General features: G+C 43.9%; 1 protein-coding gene across 1 annotated transcript in view; it reads left to right on the forward strand.

The window, feature by feature from the left end:
* Positions 1 to 326: 326 nt before the first annotated feature.
* Positions 327 to 21,091, forward strand: part of begain (brain-enriched guanylate kinase-associated) — a gene marked incomplete at both ends in the record, with an annotated part of 44,741 nt that continues 23,976 nt past the window's right edge. The window contains 2 exons of the mRNA XM_080850709.1: positions 327 to 746; positions 5,989 to 6,017. Of these exons, the coding sequence (XP_080706835.1) occupies positions 327 to 746; positions 5,989 to 6,017 (449 nt within the window). The remainder of the gene's footprint in view (positions 747 to 5,988; positions 6,018 to 21,091) is intronic.

Below are 21,091 nucleotides of genomic sequence, written 5' to 3' on the forward strand. Positions count from 1 at the left end.
GGGCGGAGAGCCAGGAGGTGCTGGAGAAAGTTCAGTTCACCTCCAGGGTGGACTCGCTGCAGAGTTTGACGTCGAGCCAAGGAACGACGGCATCGGCCGTGCCCACAAGAATCGAGCAGAAGATTGAGGCCAAAATCAAGTTCTCTGCGTTTCTGGACGAGGTGACGTGCAGGGTGCTGGACCCGGGAAGTCTGGAAGCCTTCGGGGGGGTCCGACAAAGAGAACCAGCGCTGGTGACTATGCCCGGTTCATGGTTTAGCCCAAGTGCAGAGCCTGGCGTCCGAGACCAAAGGAGGGGGAGAACAGGTGGGAACGTGCCAGGTTCCATGTACCAGTGGTCCAAGTGTTTACCGAGCTGCAAGATCCTGGAGTCCAGTGACAGCCTGCGTAGAACCAGCGACGAGGGTTCTCTCATGGAAGCGGTGGGGAAGACCTATTTAGAGACGGACATCGACAGCGTGCGGCGACAGGACGAGTTGAGCCTGAGCGGGTCGCACCGAGAGGCCAAGGTGGTGTCACATGCTCGTGAACGAGAGAGGGAGCACCCACGCGAAAGGGAGCGAGAGAGAGACAGGGAGAGAGACAGGGAGAGAGACCGGGTGAGAGAGAAGAGGAGCATTTTGGTCAACCCTGAACACCAGGCTCGGCCAAACTTGCTGCGGGGCCAGAGCCCGAGCATCAGTTGGTCTGACGGCTCCACAAAAAACCTCAAGACGGCATCTCTTCCCAGACCTGGCAGCAGCATGGTGAGTGGACCCACTATTAGACAAACACAAAACACACGCACACACACACAGACACCTACACACACAGACACAGACACCGACACACACAGACACCGACACACACACCGACACACACACACACACACACACACACACAGAAACAGACACACAGACTGCTATGATAATAATTCTGTTGTCGCAGTATCTCTCATGTGCCAGCTTCTATGTCTCCACAGCAAGTGCTCACTAAGCCTCTCTCAAATCTCTAGCCACACATTTGTTCCATTAAACAGCTCATTTGAGGAGCTGATCAAATAAAGACAAAGTGTGTGTCGTCGCACCAACACACAGTTGACAGCTATGGCAGTGACAAATCCGTTTCAACCCAAGAATGTAAAACTCTTTCCGGTGGTCCCATCATTCTGCGGTCTAATTGCATGGAACAAGTAATTACATGCAACAGCCACGTACAGTAGATTCAGCAAACTGCAGCTGAATGAATACGATTTCGGAAATGCAGGCTGGTATTTAGATTCGACAGCAGGGACACTGTTGACCAACTCTAACAAGACTCACTGTGCTCACACACGGTGTAAATCTGCTGGGCTGGAGATGGCACGTTACCTTTCACGTTGTTGTTTCACCAAGCCCACCATGTGTGACGGGCCCCTACATTTATATGTTAAGTTAGAGATTCAGCCTTAGTGAGGGCTGAGCACCCAGCCAGCAGGAAAACCAGCACTTTCCCCCTCACTGCTGTCTGCAGATGCCCCCCTTCATTAGCAGACTGCGGCATCAGAGACACACACACACGCGCGCGCGTGTAATTTATATCAGGGGCTACAGAGCCGTGGAGAAAGACAGAGACAGTGACAGAGGGAGAGAGGGGGGGGGGGGAATGCAGGTAGGCTTCCAAACCTTAAAAAATGCCTAGTAAAAATATACCCTAATTCCTGCTCATTTTCAAAACACTACACAACTCACTGTGCAGCATCTAGACCGGGTAGAGGTATATCAGTGTGTACGTTTGGGTAAATGTGCCTGTGTGTGTGTTTGTGTGAGAGACAGAGAGAGAAAAATAGAGAGAGAGAGATAGAGAGACATTGAAACCTATCCTACCTTGCTATCTCCCTGTTAACAAAGTCCACATCAATATTTCACGACCACCCAACGGGTTTTGTCTGGGGCCGCTCCCTAGCCACTGGCACAATCTAAAATGTCACAAGCTTGAGGTGGCCACTCACCTTGAACTTTACACTCCACCATGCTGTGGCCTATTAGAAATGAATAAATAATATGATTTTATATAATATAATACGGGGAAATAGAAAGAGAGGAAGTGAGATCCCAGAGAATAGTTTTTCATTCAACCAGTGCCATCTCCTAGCAACTGGTTGGTCTGCTTGTGTGTGTGTATGTGTGAATATGTGTGTGTGTGTGTGTGTGTAGATGAGAATGTTCGTGTTAATATTTGTGCAAGGTATGAACATGTGTCTGAGGGAGTGTGTGATGGTACTTTTTGCATGTGTGTGCATGTGACAAAACATATATTTATGTTTTGAGGGGTGTTGGTCGCCGTGTGTGTGTTTGTGCTTGTTGAAGGTGTGTGCTAACATGATGTTGTATGTGTGTGTATACAAGTGTGTGCATGTGAATTGCATATTAGGATGCGTATTTATGCACACACATGACTTGTGTGCATGTGGATATAAGTGTTTAAATTTATGCACAGCGTGTATGTGTTTGTGTGTGTGTGTGTGTGTGTGTGTGTGTGTGTGTGTGTGTGTGTGTGTGTGTGTGTGTGTGTGTGTGTGTGTGTGTGTGAGCGTGCTATGAACAGCTAATGTCAGTCCACCCCTCCCTCTGTTCCCTGTGCAACTCGATGGAGTCGTGACTGGGTAAAACAACAAAAGGAAAAGCCCCTCTGGAAGGAGCAGCAGTGAATCACAAAGGCAGGGAGACACAGCATAGGGGAAGGCAGGGATTTGAAGGCAGGGGCAGTCTGTCTGGGGCTCTGCCGCCACACTCATGCATTTAGTATGTGTGTCTGCATCAGTATGTCAGTCAGCAACCATTCATATGTTAACTGTGTCAGTTTATGCCCGTGTGTATATGTATGTGTATGTTTGCGTATGCAACATGTATGCATGCATGTGATCTATCTATCTATCCATCTATCTATATATATATATCGTGTGTATATATTTATATTTACTATATAAACATATAGATATAAGTATATATGTGTGTGTGTGTGTGTGTGGGTGTCAGAGAAGGGGAGAGAAAGAGAAGGAAGGGGTAGTGTTTGTCTGTGTATTTTAGTGAGTGTGTTTATCTGCTGGTGCGAGTCGGAGCATGAGCGTGTGTGTGTGCGTGGGCGGTGAAGTGGGCGGACAGTGGAGCGTGCCGCTGTGTGTTTGTGTGTGTGTGTGTTTGTGTGTGCGCATGTGAGTTTGTCTTGCTGCCATCCATTATACGCAGCTCTTGGATTAAGGCATTACGAAGAAAAGTGCGTGTTCAACATGGGGAGTATAGGGGGTGGCCGATGTGTAGGGGAGATCGGTCCGCCCATAATACAATAATTTTATCTTTATCTTTCCCCACCTCTCACTAGGACTTATGAGCTATCCCCAAACACACGCAATAGCACTGAAAGGATATTCCACACTGGCAAGTTCTCTCTAGCAGAGCTGTTTGAAAACAACAGCTATTTCCCCAGTCACCACCACAGGCTAAACCCATTTAAAATATGATTCTCACAGTGCATCATAAAACCAAGCACAGCCAAGGACACACACACACACTCCTTCACACTCACACGCACACATATGCATGCCTGCACACACATACCCGCATACACACACATGCCCACCTGCACACACACACACGCCCCAACACACCCCCCTCCACACACACAGGCACACACATACACAGGCACACGCACACACACACACACACACACACACACACACACACACACACACACACACACACACACACACACACACACACACACACACACACACACACACACACACACACACACACACACACACACACACACACACACACACACACACACACACACACACACAAACATGTATGCTTGTATTCCCTCTTTAAACCCTATTTACCCGATCAACAGTTAGATGTGGTTGCATAGGTCCATGTAATGTTTGACCTGCAGGGTAAACGAAACCCAGTCTGCCTGGCCTCCATCAGATGTCAGAGTGGGAGAGAGAGAGGGGAGAGGTAGGGAAGGAGGAGGGGGAGAGAGAGAGGAAAGAGGTGGGGAAGGAGGAGGGGGAGAGAGAGAGGGGAGAGGTGGGGAAGGAGGAGTGGGAGAGAGAGAGGGGAGAGGTGGGGAAGGAGGAGGGGGAGAGAGAGAGGGGAGAGGTGGGGAAGGAGGAGGGGGAGAAAGAGAGGGGAGAGGTGGGGAAGGAGGAGAGACGGTATGATAGGAAGCGGGAGAGAGTGAGAAATCGGACATGGAGAGACTGAGAAAATGAAGGAGTGGGAAAGAGAGAGAGAGAGGGTGACAAATAGAGGGAGGGACAGAAAGAGAGGGACCATAAGGCTGATAGAAAGACTAAGAGTGTGTGTGAGGGAGAGAGAGACTAGGAGAGAGTGAGAGAGACAGATGGAAAGAGAAAGAGAGAGAGGGAGAGAGAGGGAGAGAGAGAAAGGTAGAGAGAGAAAGAGAGAGGGAGAAACAGAGAGAGGCCCCTACAATTTAGTGAGGGATTACTCAGGGACTGACGGTGAGTCATCCATGCTACGCCTTAGTGACTGCCTTCATCAGCCTTTGGTACACACAAAACCCAGGGTGTGTGTGTGTGTGTGTGTGTGTGTGTGTGTGTGTGTGTGTGTGTGTGTGTGTGTGTGTGTGTGTGTGTGATTGTATGCACAAATTCTCAGCGGGCAGTGGTTAACACACAAAGCCCAGTGTTTCCCTAGTGCATTCAGCAACCCCCAGCAATTTTAGCTGTGACCATACACATTTTCACAGCATGAACATTCATGCATATGTGTGTGTGTGTGTGTGTGTGTGTGTGTGTGTGTGTGTGCATTAACCCTCAATAGCCTGTGGCTAATACAACAAATGTAATATTTCCCAACAGCAGACCGAACAACAGCAGTCATACATATATAAGGAGTGTGTGGGCCAAAGAGGTCTATAGGTTACACACAAAATGTACTGTTCCCCTCCAGCTAAAAGCTAACACAGCAGCAGCAGCCATGCATATATATATATGTGTGTGTGTGCATGTGCATGTGTAGTATGTGTGTGTGTGAGAGAAAGAGAGAGAGAGAGAGTGTGTGTGTGTGTGTGTGTGTGTTGTGTGCACCTATACCTTCCCCCAGAGAAGACTCTGTTTTGATATGGATGAGAATCCAGAATATTCGGCCATGGCCAACCTTCAGCAGATGAAATGTCAATACGAGGTCCATGGCTGTATGACGTTTTAACATTACATTACTCAATGATCAAATATGCCAGTGGTGGTTAATACTGATTATATATTATTCAAACACACATATACACTCACAGCAGACACACATCCTCGTACCTGATTGTTTGGGGTTGTTTGTCACTAATTGACTTTAATTGTCGAACGAAATAACATGACGCCAAGTGACATGGGAGAGGCAGAGATAGAGAACTCCACTCTAATTGGTTCTGCACCACGAGCTCCGTCTGAATAAAATTGCTAATTTATTTTAGGTAACTCACAATTTTGCATAATTTATGCACAAAAAGAGCATAAGGAACATGTGGCAAGAATGGATGATCCTGTTTCCCTCCTGATCAAGTTATGGTAGGGAATTGGAGGGGAACGATAGGAGGGATGATATCAGGGCTAATGGGTGAATTCAACAGATAGTCTTACCTGTTACCCAGAGAGAGTCTGCAGTGAGGGTTCTCAGATGTTTTGCTGTGTACTGCATATTTCTCTGCTCTCTCTCTCTCTCTCTTTACCACACTCAAACACTCTCGGCCTATGCTATCCCTTCTCGCTTTCTCTCTCACACACACACACACACACTCTTTCTCTCTCTCCCTCGCTCTCTACACTCAATCAGATGAGGAAGGGTTTAAGGTTAGCTCTCTGGGATGCTGAGCCGAGGCACGAAAGCTTGTTAAAGCACTCTCCACTCCCCAAGATATATTGGTCACTGGAAGAAAGGGATAAATATCCATCAATTATTTTTCACTCTTCCTTCTCTCTTTCTCTCTCTCTCTCCCCCTCTGTCCTTTCAGGCCTCTGATGGTGAGATGCAGAACATGAGGTGAGACACTTCTCTTTTTCTCTTACACCACTTTTCTTTTGTGCTGATCCCATCCTCTTTTTGCACCCTCCCCTCCTCTCCTTCTTTCTCCCTCCCTCCCTCCCTCCCTCGCTCTCCCTCCCTCTCTCGCATACTCCTCCTCTGGCTTCATTCACTGCTGTTGAGCTCAGAGCTTACTGTTTGGAGAGAGCTGGAGGAAGCATGTTTTTATGCTGCTACTGCTGCTGAGATCGCAGAGAAGGCACGCGCCTGAATAAAGAGATCTGATTATCTGAAAATGAGACTTAAAGCTTGTAAACGGTAAGGGAGAGAAAGCCTTCTAGGGGCTTAAAGGGGGGGGGGGGGTGTGTGTGTGTGTGTGTGGTCATCAAGCTACATGCATGTGTACTTATGTTTGTGTGTGGACCTGTTCCTCCAAGTGTGTGTGTGTGTGTGTGTGTCTGTGTGTGTGTGTGTGTGTGTGTGTGTGTGTGTGTTTGTGTTCGTGTGTGTGTGTGTGGTTGAGCAAGTTTCATACTGTAAGTTTATCACTCTGAGATACATCGTGAAAGCCAAGGTCTTTATTGATGCCATTGTGATGCTAGTGCCGCTTTGATTTCAGGGCTAAGATGTTAAGATGAATCATTTCCTACAATATAATGAGTGCTTTAAACTAATGTGTAAAGTCAGAGATGTGGAGAGCATGGTGTGTGTTTACAGCTGGTTGCTATAGAAATATGAAGGCAAATGGAAGGTGCAGTGACTGTTTAAGTAGTACTTTCTCATATGCAGTCTGTGTGTGTGTGTGTGTGTGTGTGTCTGTGTGTGTGTGTGTATGTGTGTGTGTGTCTTCGTGCTGCATGCTACTCTGTTGACATTTGGATTGGCTCAGTTTTAAAAGAATAATTTGATTGTGAGATATAATACTGTGGCATAGTGTGGCTCTTTCAAGTTAAGCCTACATGTGCAAAGTATGAACTGCTGGTGGAGGAAGTGTTGGGTGTATGCTTTATCAAAGTTCCATGACATGGTTGAAACTCACAAAAATGGTGCCAGGTGGTTAATACTTATCGCAGTCCCTCCAGGATCTTGCGAGGGTTTGTTGTGGTTGTTGCCGCCAAAAGTGACAGATTTTGCTGTAGAAATTTCCAAAACTAATTTAATTTTCTAATCTATTTTATCCAATCAACCAGTTTTTTGTTGTCCTTCAATTTGCATACATTTCAAATACCACATTTAAAATAAATCCTGTTCAGACTGTTTATCACACAGGGCCTTTAAGTTATTACACCCTGAGCAGCGGGACCAAGTTGCTTCTCCTTCAGGAGGAGGTTGATTGCATTCACCTCCTACATTAATCTCCTGGAGTTAAATTGATTGTACAGATGATCCCAACTGGCTATTACTAAATTAAAGCATCTACAACCCCTGACCTGCCTCTGTCTTCAGGGAGTGCATGGGAGGGATTTTTGAAGGGAGTTTGAAATGACCCACTCTGTTGAAGATAATCTGTCTAAGAAATAAATAATCATTTTTTTTTTTTTTTAAAGGGAGTTCAAGAGAAATAATACGAAGCACATTATCTATCCCTACAAGCTAACAGAAGTAAGGGAAGTTATGAGTGTGTTTGGGTCCTGTTGGTGAAGATGAAGACCAGTCTGTTTCATACTGAGCCATATGGGGGCTATTCTCACTCTCTATTCTCTATGGAGTCTATTCACACTCTCCAAGGGGTCTCCGAGTTACAAATGGGATTTGGGAAAGACACTGCAGAGAGAAAGATGAGAGAGAATGTAGAGATGTATATGCACCTAGTAACCTCATATTTTCCCTTATTTTTCCTAAAATGGCAGATTTGTTGTTTAGTTGGTATTGGAAAATCATTAATTTGACAGTGGAAATACATAAAAATTAGAGTTAGAGCTGTATTGTGAAAACATATCTGCAGCATCTTTCCATCAGATGAATTGCTTGTTGGCTGTAACTTTACACACACATTTGCAATGGATTAACGGACACAAAAGTCTACAAGAACTGTTCAAGAAATCATCCCAAAAGACCCTTTGACAGACTTTACCTGTGCCAAGTTTAGCTATGTGTTTGAATAGTAAGAGCCTACTGTCAATACCTATATAAGCTACTATACATATAGGTATATTGGCAAATAGGTGCAGTAAATTGACAATAAAGGATTAGATGGAGCATGTATTGATGACTTTAAAAAGTACAAACTGCCCTAAACTGCTCGTATTACTCGTAAAGTTTTTGATGAAAGTCTATCTAAAGAGTACCAGCAGCTTTATGGGTCCTATTCATTTCCCCGCCTGACACTGTGTTTAACCAAGGGGTCTGGTGGGTATGGATGTGGAGGCAGTGATGCTCCATTCACTGCTTGGGTTTATCACATTGGGGAGCAGGCAACTGTGCCTTATGGGCTCCTGCCTCTTTACTGCGCTAGAAGAATCCAGATCTAATCTTATGTGCACAGCGGAGGCATATTTCCTCGTATGTGCCGATGAGTCTGTGTTCTGGGAAACTCCCCCAGCCCCTGTGCCATGGCTAGTTTGTGACAAATTCACAGAAGTCTGTCTTTAGTCTTTCGAAGTTAACTGTTTGATCATTATTGCAGGAATGAGATGTGTAGAAATCGATGGTGTTGTGTCTGGTCCGATAAAACATCACTAGCTGGGAGACTAGAGTGAGAGCTGCTCGAGGGACAAGCGTTAATTGGGTTTCAGGAGACATAAATGCTCACTCGAATGCAGAGGTTTCTCTTAACGCAACCCCCGCCCTCGCCCCTCTCTCTCTTTGCATCATGCACTGCAAACATCCTCACCAAAAGCCCCACTTACAATGCAAAGGTTTCAAAGTTGCATAAAATAAGACGCCTGATCATTGTAGTCGTTCGAGATGAGACAGCAGACCGCAAGCAAAACTCAGAATCATTACTGCAAAAGTTTGCATTTGATGAAGCACGTCCTCACCATGGTGGTGAGGTAGTGATTGAGACAGATAGCTGTGGTGTTGGCAGCGGAGGCGAGCGGCCGCTCCAGGGGCCCTGAAGACAAGACTAATGGCTGTGGTCAATACTGCTTTGGTTCCCCTCTTTCTTTCTGGCCAGGGCCTGACCTGTGTCTCACCCCCTCTGTGCCCAATCTGTCCCAGAGCAATCAGGTTGAAGTCGAAATGTGTCTCTCTCTCTCTCTCACCCTGGGTGCCAGGGTCCAATTTTACCCCCTGCGTTAAGAATGCAGCACCAAGCACAAGTTGACCCAGCCACCGTTACTCCTGGTTGACTGGTGGAGAGTATAATGTAGTCTCTCTCCCTCTCTCTTTCATTTTCTTGTCATTTTGTTCTCACTTCCTCTTCAGGACGGCCACACATTCATTTTCAATGTTATTCTTGCTGTCTGTTTTATTTGTCTTTCTTTCTCTTCTTTTTTTATCCATTCCCACTCCCTTCTTTCCCCCACTCTTTCTTTCTGTCTTTCTCTCCCTCTTTCTCTTCCTCTCCCTGTCTCTCTGCATCCTGGTGAGGTGTTGACAGCTCATCTGACAGCTCTGACACTTCCGTCCTCTCAGCTATGGGATGGCTGTGTGAGGCATGAGAAGTGTGTGCGTGTGTCAGTGTTCGTGTCTCAGTGTGTGTGTGTGGGGGGGGGGGGGGGGGGGGGGGGGCTGGGGGGGGGGGGGGGGGGGCTGGGGGGGTTGGAGCATTTGTGTCAAGCAATCTTTGTGGGCGGGGGGAGGGGGATTGTTTTGATCAATGATGTTATTAGTTCTGAGGGCTTTAATGCATGATATGCATTGGATTGTTATTTCTGACCAGGGAGTAACGAAATACATGTAACAGCGTTACGTAATTAGGATACAAAAAAAGGTATTCCGGTAGTTACAAAAAAAAAAGACGAAATTAGCTTACAGATACTTTAGCAAAAATTGGATTATTAACAGTATTACAAATAGATTTTACAATGTAGAACAATATACTATCATCCACATGCGTACTTTACAACACATCACGAAAATACAACAGAGAAAACTACAAATCCATATGATGATATCGAAACTATTTTGTCCTCAAAGCTGAAAGTGGGAAGAGCATCCCTGCAGGGATGTGCACCTTATGGCTCCCTGTGGTGAACATACTGAAGAAATCCAAGAACTCCACTTCAAATTTCATGAAGCATTTACAGGCAAGACCAACACTGCTAACGTCTACACAGACATCCAGTTAGCTAAGGTTATAGTTGGTTGGCTAACCGGTTAGCAATGCTTGCCTACTAACAAAATAAAATGGGGTGATTACTGGAATGATCGTGTTTGGATAAAACACAAGCCCCTCACCGAAATATGTTCATGGCAGTTTAATTTAAGTTTCAGCGTGATGTGTGACTGAGTAACATCTGTTTATTAACAAAGCGTGTTTGCCTACATGTAAGTTAAATGCGCACGTTACCGCGACTATCACTTAAACAAAATTCAAACAGCATATTTAAACTATACTACTATACTATACTACTCTGTAGGTCCGCCTAATATTTTAACTTTGAACCCGTTGGCCAACTGTCAGTATTTACTTTAAGAATTTCTTCTCTTTGACAGTTCAGAAAGTGGACACTTTAAAATAATGAACACTGAGCAGAGGGCAGGTTTAATTCTTAAAACTTGGTTTCCTCATTTTCTTTTCTAAGGTTACATTGTGCAGTTGACTTACAGAATATGCTTAAGTGAAAGCCATCTCTCTTTTCTGTTGTCTTTGCACATTGGCCATTGAGGTAATCCAAAAGTAACGTAATCAAGTGACATTTCTTTAATATTGTGATACTTGGATTAGGTTACTGAATACAACTTTTAACAGGTAATCAGTAATTGTATCGGAATACAATAAAAGTAATCCTCCCAACCCTGTTCCTGACTAGCCTATTTAGAGCCAAAATGCAATGTTGCTAAGATAGCTACATAGCCCATCCAGACATAGGCTAATTAGCCTACTACGAATGTTGAAGAAGAAAAAGTGGGTCAACTAATGGCTTTTATCATACTATTGGTCAATTACCCAACTTGTCCATAATTTTGATCTATACAATCTCTAACAAACCGTCGCATAACAAAGGGAGAACACTTAATTGTTACCTGTACAGTCCTCTGGATGTCTGAGCTACTTTGTCTTGCTGAAGTCACTGACAGCTGCCTTTGCCAATGCTAGAGTTAGGAATGACAGAGGAATTGTGAGTTATAAACGTATGGGTCGTAATGGCTGTCTGGACAGCTTAGATGCATACATAAAAAAAAGGAATTATTTTCCACTGATAACATTAGAACATAACAGCCACAATTCAATGTTGACAATAATGTTTGAATATTGTATATATTGATTGATATTTTGGTCACATTATGTTGGGAGGGCATGTATCCACCCTAAGTCAATGGGCGCAACGCCACTGGTCGACAGCTGTGAAATTCAGACTCAGCTTCTCCATCAACTCAGCTTGTCAGCCTGTCCATCCTTAACAAATTATACGTGATAACATGCATATGCATATTGAGTTTGTTTATTGAAAGCAATTTACTTTAAGTGGGCTACATCTATATATGTGTGTGTGTGTGTGTGTGTGTGTGTGCTCCTTATCATCTGTGGAGATGTTCTTTCAAATGCAAAGCTAAATAGACCACACAAAAGCTGTTGTGAAATGAAATGAGGAGCTGTTTGCCTTCTGATACCTCCATGCAAATGCATTTACTTTTCTAAGGATAGAAGGCGATCAGAGAGAACTTCATGTAAGACGAAGCACTAAGATAAAAACACTCTCACATACACATAAACACACACACACACTTAAGGGTAACTCCACGAGGCATTTTACATTTTAAGATGCAAATTCATTTAAAGGGTTTAATTGCAACAGGGTTTGCCTCTCACCTCCCTGACCTGTGTTCCATTAATACATGCGTCAGAATAACGTAAGCTACCGAGGGACAATTTGTCACAACGCAGCAAAGCATTATTTACACCACAATGCTGTTGTAATGAATTGCATTAGACAAGGCTTCAATGCGAGATTTTCTTGTGGAGGTGCCATTATTCAGTGAGAGACTAGCAAGAGCTGAGCAGGCACTATGAGAGCTGAAGGTCACAAGGTGGCATTATGGGGACATTATTATGAGTCCTTACAATCAGTCAGGGCTGTGGGGATCTTTTCAGTTCTCTTGCATTAGCATTTTCAGTCTCTGAGCGTGAAATAGCCTAGAAGAGGGATTTGGTATCTCCCTCCACCCCCTCTATCCTTACACAATATGAAATCAATGGAAAACTCTTTAAGTATTTTTTTTATGACATGCTTCTCTAATTAATGACAAAGGTGTGAGCTGAAGTTGTGTTTTATGGAGTCACCAAGGGAGGCTTTTGTTGTGAGAGATAATAGGGTGTGATAATGGTGATTCAGGCCGCCTGTAATTGCCATCAAAAACTGTCCAGCTCTGTGCACAGCACGGCTATTAGGAAGTGTGAATACGGGAGCTCTTTTAATACAAACTTCGGTGTTCTAAAGTTTATCAGTAGCAGCACAAGACCTTCAGGTTTCGATAAGTGATTTGTTCTGCTGCAAGTGCGGCATAAACTGCTCTCGCAGAGCTGGAGTCTGGGATTTACTGCACTTTTGCAGTCTCCCGGTCTATACTTTGGAGATCATTTCTACTACTGTTAATGGTGTCATATAAATCAATCACAACTGAAATTGAATTGATCCCAACTTGGTCTTCCTGCTGCTGTTGCAGCTGCTGGGAACGACCAGCAGAACATTTCTGGCACACAAGCCAACCAGGCAGACACCAAACCAACCAGGCAGACACCTATCAACTTGAGCATTGCCATACTTTCCTCTTGGTCCCTCCTCATCCTTATCAGCACTGAAGGATGGTGTTATTCTAATCGCTGATTCTCCGGCTGATCCGGTTGCATCTCACCCCAACCCAGCCTTACATTTCTCCGCCTAGTGCAGCCGCACAAGCAAGAGAGTCGGGCCTCGCAGGGCTCTGCTGAAACGAATGCTCTCCTTGGATCTGATCCCAGGTCTGCATCTTCTCCTCTGTCGCCTTGAGGGTAAAGCCTTGGCTCCTCAATCAAGCTCCCCCTCACCTTCTCCCTCCATTTCATCTGCCTCCTGTTTACTGCAACGGGCACACTGGCAAGAGCCGTAATTTCTTCTGCTGCTGTTGTGGTTTCTGTGAAGAGTTTTACTCAGTGAGGATTTTAACCAGCTCTGACAGGTCGCCATGGGGAGTAACCAATGCCAGAGAGATGCTTAAGTGAGATTGCAGCAGAAATGAGAATATCTTTACACCAGTGTGGCACCATCCCATCAGAGAGCAAACAGTATGCTAATTGAACATATACAGAAGCCTTAATATGTCTATCTCTGACCTGAACTGGGTTCCTGTTAGGACCAAAGAGCCACATTGTTCATCACCTGGGTGGTAAGTGGGAACAACAGGTGTGCACATATGTTCTTCACATGACCATCTTAATGGATTTGAAGAGGATGTTGTTGCCTATGGAAAAATACTTTAAAAAGTAGGGCATTCCTGCAGGGGTTTACTGAAACGAAGATTCAGGCCAGGAATTTGATTCCATCCCAGGCCTTCCTGTTCAGCCAAACCATCGGACTTCTAAGCCTATTTGTTGATGTAACAGGTACCAGACTAGTTTGGCATCTGTTTATATGGGAGAAACTAAATTCGCGACTGCCCAACATATAGCATAAATCTGAAAATCTGACTCTCTTGTCAAATTTGGCACTAGAAAAATTGTGAGAAACCTCTGAGAAACAACAATATTTTACATGTTTTAATATTGTGCAACATGCCTTCTTAAAACTTCAAGCATTTATTCTTTATTTGGATCTCCATTAGCTTCCACAAAATGGGTCACTAGTCTTCCTGGAGTCCAAACAAAAACAACAAAAAAAAAGAATACAGGCTACTGTGTTACATTCATGGATGTATTATAGTTCCCTTACTGTATAGCCTCTTTCGCTGTAGGCTGCAGTGTGTACACTTTCCCTAGTTTTACTACTTGAAGCACATTACCGCTATAATCGCTATGTTGTACTCATTGCTATAATATAATTCCTCCACGACATAAGACCTGGTCCCTTACTGGCGAGTGTAGCTTATTTTGCAGCATTTGTGGCAAAGGGCTTTCTCCTCTTTATTCTCTCCCTCTATGCTCCACCTTTGCTTTTCTTCAAACGGCCCATTTTGCTGGGCGGCTCCTATAACGATATCGGTAAGAAAGATATCAGGGAACACTGCAGCGAGAGTAAGAGTCGCACCAGATGTGTGGATTCCGAGAGGTCTGTCAACTAATTACTGCCTGCTATACTATCGCTGGGCAGGTTGACTGTTCACAGCAGGCCAAAACGAACCTCAAGCCACCAGGACATGTCCCCCTGTATATTCCTGCGTACTGTGACATTCAAAGTCCTCCAGTGAATTAGAAACAATGTTTTGGACATTTGTGGATCTCCCATGATCCTTCACACAGACAGGATCCGATAGACATTCCCATGTTCAGCTTTACAAGTTTCCTTTTTTTCTTTTTTCACCTTTTAATCTGTGCTGCTATTGTGAAGGCAGAGCGAGCATCAGACTGCTGGCTAGAGAAGTGCGATATCAGGAGCTCCCTTTGCCAGAGCAGGAATCAATACTGAAGAGGTGGCGGTGTGTGCTGCCGCTGCCAAGGTTGTCATACAGCTCAAAGCATCCGTTAATTTGTTTTGGGTAATGAATGTGAGCGAAGAATCATCCTTGTTGGTACCCTTCTCCTTTTTTCTGGTCTCACTGATGTCTGGGGAAGAAGGAGCCTTCTGGGTTAGGTGTTTATGGGAACAAAATGTGCTCTTGGCAAATACAGTGTAATTGCTTGGGAAATTACAGTGTCATTTTGATCTCCTGTCACATTTAGCTGAAAGAACAGGTAGAAAATGATCAGTTTCCGATCTAAAGAGAGGTGGGTACAGAATTCTGTCCAGGGCATGAGAAAGTCCTGACGGAAAATGGATGCAGAAACAAGGAATCGCCTAAAAATACTAAAACCTAAAGATATAATGATAGGGGAGCTGTGGTACATGTGTTAGCATACCAACCAAAATGGATCGGTTAAAACAGCAGTACGGCTCTGGGGTAAAACTAGAGAGTGAGCTACCTAAAAGGCACGCAAATACCAACACCAGCACAGTTGGCTCTGATGTCATTCTTTGAGGGCTTTTCTTCCATTTTCATTGGGTTTCTGATTCAGACCACAGAACCACACACTGCATTGCTTGTTAGTGGGAACAACAGGTGTGAATATCTTTCCTTCACATTGCCATATTCTATCTAAATTAATTTGAACAAGATAAGCTTTTTGCCTATTAAAACAGTAGGAAATTTCTGCATACTGTGACATCTCTTATGCTCCCTATCACAGACAGGATCTAATACACAATCCCATTTTCAGCTTTACAAGCAGTATACAATTTAAGATTTCTTGTCCTTTTTGAATTTGTTCCTCTCTTTTTTCTTTCACCTTCTAAACTGTGCTGCTATTGTGAAGGCAGAGTGAGCATGATGAGGCTGCGGGCTAGAGAAGTGCGATATCAGGAGCTCCCTTTGCCAGAACAGGAATCAATACCGAGGAGGTGACGGTGTGTGCTACCGCTGCCAAGGTTGCCACACAGCTCAAAGCATCCTTTAATTTGATTTGGGTAATGAATGTGAGCGTAGAATCATCCTTGTTTGTACTTTCCTCTTTATTTTGTTTTAAATTTTGGTCTCATTTTGGTTCTCACTGATTTTTGGGGAAGGAGGAAATTAATCCTTCAAACATCTCCTGGGCTAGGTGTGTTTCTGAGAACAAAATGTGCTCTTGGCAAATACGGTGAAATTGCTTGGGAAATGACACTATAATTATGATCTCAGTGTCACTTCTGAGTCAAATTTTGTTAAAGGAACAGGGAGAAAATGATCAGTTTCTGATTTAAAAAGACTAAAAAGGCATAGCATGAGAAAATCCTCAAAGATAATCAGATGCTGAAACAACAGATCCACAAAGAAACCTCTCATGGTGGGGGGGCATGGCACTGGTAGCATTCCAACCAAGCATGGGTGCCCAGGGGGACCTGGGTTCGACTCCAGCCTGCCGTCCTCCTTCTTACGCCCACTCTCTATCTCTCTCCCATGGATTTCCCGTCTATCTTCACTGTCCTATCTAAATAATGGCAAAGGCAAAACAAAATCTCATTAAGGGTTTTGTTTTTCCGACAATCCACCAGTTAACATAATGCGTTTGACACTGCCATCTTGCTTGGCTCTGCGCTGCACTTAAGGCCATATGGAGAGAAAAAATTAAATTCTGCCATTGCTTAGTCTGCCAGCAAACTGGCACCTGAGCTGAAGCCTCTGACAGGGGGGGGGGGGGGGGGGGGGTTGCTCATGGGTGACAGCAGCTTCAGCAGCTGGTGTGTGTGTGTGTCTATGTGTGTGTGTTGTTATGTGTGTATGTGTTTGTGCATTTCTGTGTGTAGGGGCCCATGTAGTATATGTGAGATGGAGTAGCTGAGTGTGTAAGAGAGAGAGAGAGAGAGAGATTAAGTAATCTCATTAGTGGGAGAGGAGATAGGGACACCTGCTCAGACAGGAGAGAGTGGCAATAGGAGAAAAAGAAGTGAAGAAAAAAACTGTGAGAAGGAGAAATGGTTTCCCAGTACAGGGCCAACCTAATTTCTCCATGTGACGCCTTGCTGGTGAGATCCAGTTGGGCACAGAGATTGGTGAGTCACCAGAATGAAATTGAGCGAATTGCCTCTTTCTGGGTAGGAAAGTGCCTATCCTGGAGACTATATTGCCTCTTGAACCTACATGGCTTCTCTCCAATCCACAGACAGTCAAACTCAGAACTCTGACAGGAATCTCTGGCAAGAGAATATTACATTATTAATTCTGAATGTCTGAAGGAAGTTCCTAAACTTTGAAAGGAAGCCAATGTCTCCGGCAATTATAATGGCTGGACCAGCAACTAAACTCTGCTAAGCGCTTCTTGCCTGTTGTCCATATCTGAATTTGATCCCCAATTTTATTCATTTGAGAATTTTTCACCTTTGAATTTACATAATTTAAAAAAAGATCTTTCTAATTGATTTTGGTCTGCAATATTCTTTTAAGATGACGTCAAGAGGAGTGTTAAGAACCACAATCAAGGTTGCAGTAAAGTTAATACATACACATTACCTTCTTTCTCAGACTAATGATTTGTTTGTTCTGGATGATGGTTGTTGACTACCACCACAACAATCATCATCTTGCTATGTCTCGTAAGAATCAGAGGTGCGTTCAGATTTCGGCAAACGTTCAAGGCATACGAATTGTTTGATTTAGGTGGTAACCCTTAATCCAGTGCCCTTGTTTGCTTGCAGAGAACTTCCTCCTCAGACCATTTGTGTGTGTTCAATAACGTTTGTGGTGGACTCAAAGCAAATGAAAAACGCAAATGTTTGCCTTGTCCGGTCAGAGTAAGTTTGGGCCAGAACTGGGCCAAAACTGGGCCAGATAGGCTTCAGAGGTGCTTGCTTGCTAAGTGAAGCAATCAGGGCCGCTGCGCTTCTTCACAAGACCAGTGCAGCCAAGCTGCTGTGTGTGTCGGTGTGTAAAGTAGGGGCAAAGTTTTGGAGTGATGTCTTTTATCTGCCAGATCGCTGACTGCCAGCGAATCAGCATGCCCCACCGCCTCCAGAGGAGCAATTGTTTTCCGTTCATTAAAATTTTAGCATTTCTCATTATGGCAACTGGGTAATGTGTCTCAGGAGGTGTGTGTGTGTGTGTGTGCACTGCAAAAATGCTTTTCTAACCTAGTGTTATTACTCTTATATTGAGATGAAAAAATCTAGTTGGTCTTGTTTCTAGCTAAATTGTACTTACCTAGTGCTCTTTGGTAAGGTTATTTTTGCCTATTTCAAGCAAATATTACTTATTTTAAGAAATCTTAACAAGCAAATTTGGCTGCCAGTGCGTTAAGCAAATTTGGCTTAAAACAAGCAAATTTGGCTGCCAGTGCGTTAAGCAAATTTAGCTTGTTAAGATTTCTTAAAATAAGTAATATTTGCTTGAAATAGGCAAAAATAACCTTACCAAAGAGCACTAGGTAAGTACAATTTTGCTAGAAACAAGACCAACTAGATTTTTTCATCTCAATATAGGAGTAATAACACTAGGTTAGAAAAGCATTTTTGCAGTGTGGGTGTGTGTGTGTGAGAGAGAGAGAGAGTATGGGTCTGTGTGTATGTGTGTGTGTATGAGTGTGTGTGTGTGTGTGTGTGAGCGTGTGCATTCTCTGCATCTCACCATTATTTATCACTCCCCCAAATGACTTCTCTCCTGTGGGGTGGTGGAACAGTGACTTTCAGAGGGCTGATCCATCTGCTCGACCTTTAGCACCTGTTTAGCACCAAATAAAAGATCTCCGGCATTAATTAAACCCACAGCCATGAACGGCAAGACGGAGGTGAGAGGCAGCGGCAGAACGACTTCATTTATAATTTAGCCCGTCTGGGGAATAATGTCCTGGGTAATAACTGCCTGCAACACAGCGACTGCCCAACACACAAAGCTGGCAACATTAAGTCGAGTAGTTTTGTTTACCCATCACCACCGCGCAGAGCAACTGCTGGGTCCGTAATGGGCTTGAATGGAAACATTATTACAATGCGACAGAGGAGAGAGGGAGAGAGAGATAGAGAAGAGAGAGAGTAAGTGTGAGAAAGTGAGAGTGTATCGATGTGTGTGTGTGAGAGAGAGGGGGGGGGGGGGGGGGGGGGGGAATGAGAGAGACGCCCTTTTCTACACGGCTCCAGGATAAGACATTCATTTAGAGAGAACTTTATTGTGTTGTGTGGTCAGAGGGGTTTTCATTACTGTGCACGTCCTCATAGACACATACATCAACAGAAACCTATTCATCCAGCCCCCTCAGGCAGGGAGCCACACAGTAGCCCACTGTGGCCCCGCTCTGGCCCCAGTCCGTTCCAGAGTCGGCTGTGATCTGGGGAGAGGGAAACAAGCATCACGCCCTTTAATGGACTGGAGGGTGTTTGTGTCTGGGTTGAGCGATGGGATGGCAAGCACATGTGATGCACTACACAATACCTAAGCCTGTTTGATACTTCCCTGGTAGATGATGTTCTGGAGATAATATAGGGGATGAATCAGAATACAGTTCTGTTAAAGTTGGGGGTTGGGGAGTGTGTGCCAGAGAGAGGGGGGGGGGGGGGGGAGAGAGAGGGAAGGGAGGGGGGTAAAAAGAGGAAGGTGAGAAAAGAAATAACGTGAGTAGGAGAAGAAGGAGGAGATAAACACAGACATGAAGACAGCGAGAGAGAAAGAAGTGGCAGAAAGAGGAATAGTGAACAAAGGTGAACGAGTCTAAGAGGAACAGAGAGAAAGTATAACAACAAGGATGAAAAAAATAGCGAGACACAAAGGTCCCCTCATTCAGCTGCAGACCCAGAAAATGACTGTCTAGCTCTTCATCATTGGCAACCATTACCTCCTATTACAGTGTCAGCCTTCTCACTTTCCTCTGTCTGTTCCCAGTATATATATATATATACGTATATATTTTGTTATAAATGTGTCTATTTTCGCTTCTGATTAACACTGTTACTCTAAGTATTGCTATATTTACAATGCACTCTTCATAGTATACTTGGCATTCGTCTTGATTGAAGCTGAAGCTCTGCATTGCGTACTCTCAGGTGGGATCTCACAGAAAATAATGGTGGTAGCAGCAAAGCACAACACATACACTGCAAAAATGCTTTTCTAACCTAGTGTTATTACTCTTATATTGAGATGAAAAAATCTAGTTGGTCTTGTTTCTAGCTAAATTGTACTTACCTAGTGCTCTTTGGTAAGGTTATTTTTGCCTATTTCAAGCAAATATTACTTATTTTAAGAAATCTTAACAAGCAAATTTGGCTGCCAGTGCGTTAAGCAAATTTGGCTTAAAACAAGCAAATTTGGCTGCCAGTGCGTTAAGCAAATTTGGCTTGTTAAGATTTCTTAAAATAAGTAATATTTGCTTGAAATAGGCAAAAATAACCTTACCAAAGAGCACTAGGTAAGTACAATTTAGCTAGAAACAAGACCAACTAGATTTTTTCATCTCAATATAAGAGTAATAACACTAGGTTAGAAAAGCATTTTTGCAGTGTAGACAGACCATAATAATTATATTAGTTAGTATAAAAGTTCTATCTCGTTAGAATTTTGTGAAATTAAATAATAATATAGAATCTTACTGCTTTGATTAGTCAGGTTGCCTGAAATGTTCCCAGGATACATCAAACTGATTGATGAGCATCACGTTACGCTCTGGAAATTGAACAAAATTTTACTCAAATCAAAGCTCTGCTCCCATGTCTCCGGTGTAATAGAAACGTCTAAACTGATCTGCTGCCGAACTATAACAAACAAAAGAAATTATGCTGCTTCTGATTGTACTATCACTGGTCAGTGTGATCCCACCATAATATACATATGCTTGCTTGCCTTACTTGGTGAATTGAGTCTGATAATTTCTTTCTTTTGTATGTAGTAATATACCTACCCCTTAATTATCCTTGAATTCATGGACAAATACTTTTCACTTTTAAAAGTTCCTGGTTTTGGTATAAAAGTGTAAAGCCCTTGAAGGACTACTGTAGCCGTCAGTGCAGGTTGGTGTAGTTAAAGCCAGACAGCTGGTCCACCAAAAATCGCTTTTTTTACACACTGCATATTAATGTGTTTGTGGGAACTGTGGGAACAGGCGCTGACATACTTTCATATTTGCATTTAAAGAGTGAGCAGGCTGCCGGCTGCACAGGCTTACCATACTAGCCGCCGCTCAGTCACACGCTCAAGTATGTGTTGGAGTATGTGTTGAGGCAGAATGCTTGTCTGTGGAGAGGTGATGTTATGTGACCAACAGTTTGCAATGTTCAGTGTATGAAGAATTCAATCTATTCGTAAGTGTGATGCTTCAGGCGCACACACTAACACTTCCTCTCCAGACTAAAGAC

This window comes from Sprattus sprattus, assembly GCF_963457725.1.
Source record: "Sprattus sprattus genome assembly, chromosome: 13".
In the NCBI taxonomy this organism is placed as follows: Eukaryota; Metazoa; Chordata; class Actinopteri; order Clupeiformes; family Clupeidae; genus Sprattus; species Sprattus sprattus.